General features: G+C 33.2%; 1 protein-coding gene across 1 annotated transcript in view; it reads left to right on the top strand.

The window, feature by feature from the left end:
- Positions 1-5,476, top strand: part of MKLN1 (muskelin 1) — a 156,766-nt gene that overhangs the window by 128,959 nt on the left and 22,331 nt on the right. The window contains 1 exon segment of the mRNA XM_011357241.2: positions 4,657-4,759. Within this exon segment, the coding sequence (XP_011355543.1) occupies positions 4,657-4,759 (103 nt within the window).

The raw sequence follows: 5,476 nt of genomic DNA on the forward strand, positions 1-5,476 counted from the left end.
GATTATATTGCTTTGAATCTGATTTTTTTTCCAGTGCATATGTATACAAACATTGCCATATTAATAAATACAAGTACAAATTATAGTTATGGCTGCATAGTATTTTGTTTTGTGTAATTTACTTAACTAGTTTCTTTTTGTAGGCTATTTAGATTATTCTCATCTTATCTGCCATTATAAATAATACTATAATTAATATTATATACTTCTATATGCACCCCTATCTAAAAATTCTGTAGGATTGTGGTAGAATTGATGAATTATCAGTCGCACTCTAGAAAGTTAATGTACATTTCTTCCAGAAGTAAATAGGGATTATTCATTTTCCCACAGCCCAGCCATCCTGATAAGTATTATTCTTTTTGATCTTTGGCATTTTTTTTTTTTTTTCCTTTAAAAATATATCAGTGGGCAGGTGAAATGACATTTTGGGAATCTGAAATATTATGTATTTTGGCATGTTTTAAGTTTCAAATACCAACATCATTATTAGTGATGTGTGTTTGTAAAGGCATAGAATGAGGAATGAAGATGGATAAACAATAAAAGAATAATTAATAAAAAATCATTTAAACTTTTAAATAAATGGTGAAAGACTGTTGTAAATCTTGTATGGAATGAGTCATGACATAAAATGACTGAAGTTGAAAGACATTCAGTTTTTAATGCTTGGGCAAATAATCATTTGAAATTTCTGCTATGGGAAAGAAAGCGTACTGGCTCATCTGAGAACTTAAACCAGAAAAGCACTTGAAGGAGCATTTAAGAATGTTTAAAGACCCCATCCATTTATATAGATTATTTTTAATTAGAGTAATAATAGCATAAAAATATAGAACATAGTACTCTTCCTCATTTCTGATTTTGATTACTTTTTGCCTTTAGTTCTATAGCTAATGCCTTATATTGGAAAAAGTACTATACCTAGACCTTGAGTTGATGTTCAAGCCTTCTAACTTAATCTGCCTGGAGATTACTTTGCTCATATGTAAAATGGCCAAAGCAGCCACCTGAGGATCCTTATAAACATCATTAAAACTATTCACTTATTTAAGAAATATTTATCAAGTACATACAATGTGCTAGACATTATCCTAGGCTCTGTCGATATGTCAGTGAAGAAGACAGAAATTCCTGTCCCTAAATTTCCATTCTTAATGAAGAGAGACTAACAGTAACATGATAAAGAATTTATATGTTAGATAGTAAGTCTTATCAAAAACACTAAACAGGTTAAGAATTTTTTGTATAAGTGAGGGAGCTGGGGATGTGATTTTTAAATAAGACTATTGGGATAGACCTCACTGCAAAGGTGACATTTGAGTAGACCTAAAGAACATGAGAGAATGAATCATACAGATATTTGAGGGGAAAGTGTTTCACATAGATAATACATAAGCCTCTGTCTGAGGTTAAAAAAATTTTACTTTGGTGAACACACAATGCAGTATACATATGATGTATTATTGAATCGTACGCTTGAAACCTATATGATTTTATTAACCAATGTTACCCCAATAATTTCAATTAAAAATATGACTGAATTATTTGAGTAATAAATTAAGGAGGACAGTGTGGTAGAAGTGGAATAAGTGAGGTGATTATAGTAAGAGATGAGGTCAGAGAGATAAAAAGGGGTTCAGATTTTGAAGGTCCTTTGGCTTTTACTCTGAGTAAAAGCATTGAAAGATTTTAAGTAGAAAAATGACACATTCAGACTTATCTTTTAATAAAAACCATTCTGAATTTTCTTCTATAACAGACTTAAAGGCCATGGCTATTTTCACTTAGATGGGGAATTCTTCAGAAACAACAGGCTTATGTAGTTCAGTTGGTACACTTTAGGTTTTGGAGATGATCTGTTAGCATTTAGAGAAAGTCATGGGCTGATGTTCCATTTGTGAGACATGAACAAGGAAAAAGCTTGCTCGAAGAGACTGAAGAGAGTAGAGGGGTACAGGGTATAATCTGAGGACTGCCACCATTTGAGGGAAGGCAGAAGAAGAAATGCTACATAAAAAAGAGAAAAGACAGTAAGATTCTGGATAAACTTTGAAGGTTGCAGAAATTCTTGATGGATTTGATATGGGTATGAGAGAAAAAGGGCAGTCAGGATGACTGCTAGGGCATCTTAAGAATCTTGTTTACTAATTTGAACTGACAGTTAAAGGCCCATCTTAGACACTTAAAAAGACACAGGCCTTTTTTTTCTACCACCTTAGATGAATTAGAGAGTTTGATGGATATTACTACATTGCAGGCAGAATAGATAGACATTGCTTTCTATGAATTGAGTGGAACATGAAAATTATCTTTTTAATTCACATTTCATATTAAATTATAGACCAAGGCTTTCATTATATAGAAACCTACCCTATGCTGCCGGGTTGGCTTATTTATTTTTGTTCTTATGGAAAACGATTATTTATTCTGTTTTGTTAAAATATAAATTCAGAGGGAGAGAGGTATATTGTATGCCAAAAGCGTATCTTTGTTCTTAATGGTATCACATGATACAGTAAATAAAGTGCCACTATTATTTTTTCTATAATGTTCAAGTTTCCAAACTTGTTGATGATTGAGGGGATAAAAGGGGCCAAAGAAAAAAAGATGTAATAGGGTTAATTCCTGTTCCTTTTACAGAGCAGAATTGTTGGCTGAAATATAATTCTACACTGCAGACACAAGTTCAGTAATGTGTTTGCAAGCCAAAAAAAAGCTTAGAAAAAGAAGAGAAAAAAACGTAACTTCCAGGAAAATGAATCTCTTTATTAGATTTAATAGGATGGTAGGTGTATGTTGGTTAGGTTATTTCAGGTTGCAAAGGAGAAAGACATACTTAGGAGACCTCTCTGAAAGAGAATTTACTATGAGAATATCTAGAGAATTCAGGCACTTCCTTAGCATTTAAACAGTGAGGCCTAATGGACAATTGCTTAGGATATTGGAATAATTCTATTAGTTAGGAGCTACTGTAGTGACTTTCCTTATAACTGAGCCTCTCTCTTTCTGCTTCTTTCCTCTTGTTTCTCCAGTTTTACTTATTACTCTTGACTCTGCTTTTCCTCAACCTCGTGACTTCTGTAGGTAGGTAGGTAGGTAGTGTTCTTACTTTTGGGTTCTCAAACACAAGGTAGGTAGGTAGGTAGGTAGGTAGGTAGGAAGGAAAGAAGGAAGGAAGGAAGGAAAGAAAGAAGGAGATAGGTAGGTAGATAAGTTTGGCTTTAGTAGATAGGTAGGTAGATAGGAAGAAAGGGTAGGTAGATGTCTTCTGTTTACTACCTTCTGAGTTTTGTCTGCCTTTTATGTGTGCTGTGTATCTCACATTCCGATTACCTTAGAGAAAGTATCCTCTTAGAGGGGGTTTCTTGGAGAGAGTGCCCGTATTGAGAATAATTCTGCCATCCAACTTTATAAACTGCTAGTCAAGCTTGAGACGATTGCTTTTGGCTTAGATGCCAGAACTCTGGTCTAATTCGTCGTGGACAAGATGATAGAGTAATGTGACCTCTGCCTAAGGAACTCTTATCTGAGGGTTGTAAGGCTGGCTGACAATCATGATATTGTCTGGTATAGGAGAGCTGTTAGTTTTTTGCTAGTCTTTGCCCCTGCCTGAAATACAGGTACCCTATCAGTGAGATTTGCTTTAAAGACAGGAAATTATTGATGCCATCAGCCTGAACACCGTTGTGAAAGGCTCATTATTTTTCTTTCTTAAATGAAATTGTCTTTTCTTTCTCTTTGTACATTTGAAAAGCATACAAATTTATTAGAAATAAATTAATATGTAATTTATGTAAATTAATATGTCATATGTAACAAAAGGACATTATCTTATTTAAATAAATAATACCAACAGATTTTTTTTTTTTATATATGAGAGAACTCGTTTCCTTTTCAGCTTTGGAATCAGATAGACCTGTCTTTGATTCTTCTTCCACTTACTAGCTCTTATCTTGGCCAGATTCATTCTCTGGACCTCAGTTTCTCTTCTGTTTTTTAAAAAATTGATGATAAAACATCGTCATCATAGCGTTATTGTGAGGATAAACAAGGTGATATGTGTAAAATGCTTGATACAGTGTCTAGGACATAACAAATGCTTGATGAGTTGCTCTTTTGTTTTTGTTATTGTTGTTATTGCTGACTGAGGCATTGAAATAGTCTCATTAAAAATATCTAATCAGTGTTAATGATACTCATTGAAAGAAACTATACTCATTTCTGTTTCTAGAATATGTTAAGTACTTCCGGTGGGAAAAAAGCATATTACACTTATCTAACCAAGTATTTTTATTTTTTATGGAACATATTTGTCTTTTTTACAGTTCTGTTATGTAAAATATTCAACATGTTTACTATGTTTTGTAGATGATTTTATCTTAGCTTATAGTTTTTTAAGAGGAAGGGAGAAAGTGCTCTTACCTCATCTCTAAAAACACAACTGCCTGTGACCACCCAGCATTACTGTTACATCTTAGGACTCCACACCCACATTATCTACATGACAGTGTTCTTACTTTTGGGTTCTCAAACACAAGTTTTTAAGATATTAATAATAACCCATACATAGAGTGTTCCACTTCAGGCCTGAAAGACATTTCTGATGTTTTCTCATAACTCCAGACAATTATTATTCTTGTTTACATTTTCTAGGTTTGAAGAAAAGGCCCAAATGGATCCCCTTAGTGCCCTGAAATATTTACAAAACGATCTTTATATAACTGTGGATCATTCAGACCCAGAAGAGACAAAAGAGGTAAAGGGTAATAAACTTCAGAAATTGAGCTTTAAATAAAAGTCTTTCTAACTTATATTTGCTGATGTTGCTCTTAGATATTTAAAGGAAAATGAGGAAAATATGGTGACACTAATAATATTAAAAAAGGCACAGAGCAAATGAAATAAAAATTGAATAAACTTATTTTCATGGGATATATTATTCAAGTCACACAAAAAAACATTAGTTTTGTGTATTGGGAAAGTAATAGAAATTTTTACTTTCATAGTTCCATGCTTCTTTTACTGAAAGATTACATAATGGTTTAATATGTATGGCTACGACAAAATCTTTTAAGAGAAGAAAGAAAACTCCCCTTTTCTGTAGGGAGAAAGTAAGATAGGTCGGTGGAAGTAGAATCCTTGCTGCCTTGATATATGAATGTTATAGCAGTATAGTTCGACTGTACTACTAATTTCATTCATCAGAAGTCCCCAAGCTTGAGAAACTAGTAGCAGATCGTTACTTTTCAGTTTTTTCGTTACATGGCATGGGATGGAGGCAGAAGATTCAATATTCTTATTATTTGCTATTCACAGTGTGTGAATATACCTGCAACAAGTTACATGGTTTTACAGCCTGTTTTCTTACTAACTCGAGATTCCTTTTGTCACTTTTTCCTTTTGCCAACCATCCTTATTCATAGTTCATCTAGCAACATCTGTATTACAATCCATTTTACCTTCCATTCACAGA

This window comes from Pteropus vampyrus, unplaced genomic scaffold (genome assembly GCF_000151845.1).
Source record: "Pteropus vampyrus isolate Shadow unplaced genomic scaffold, Pvam_2.0 Scaffold33, whole genome shotgun sequence".
NCBI lineage: Eukaryota > Metazoa > Chordata > Mammalia > Chiroptera > Pteropodidae > Pteropus > Pteropus vampyrus.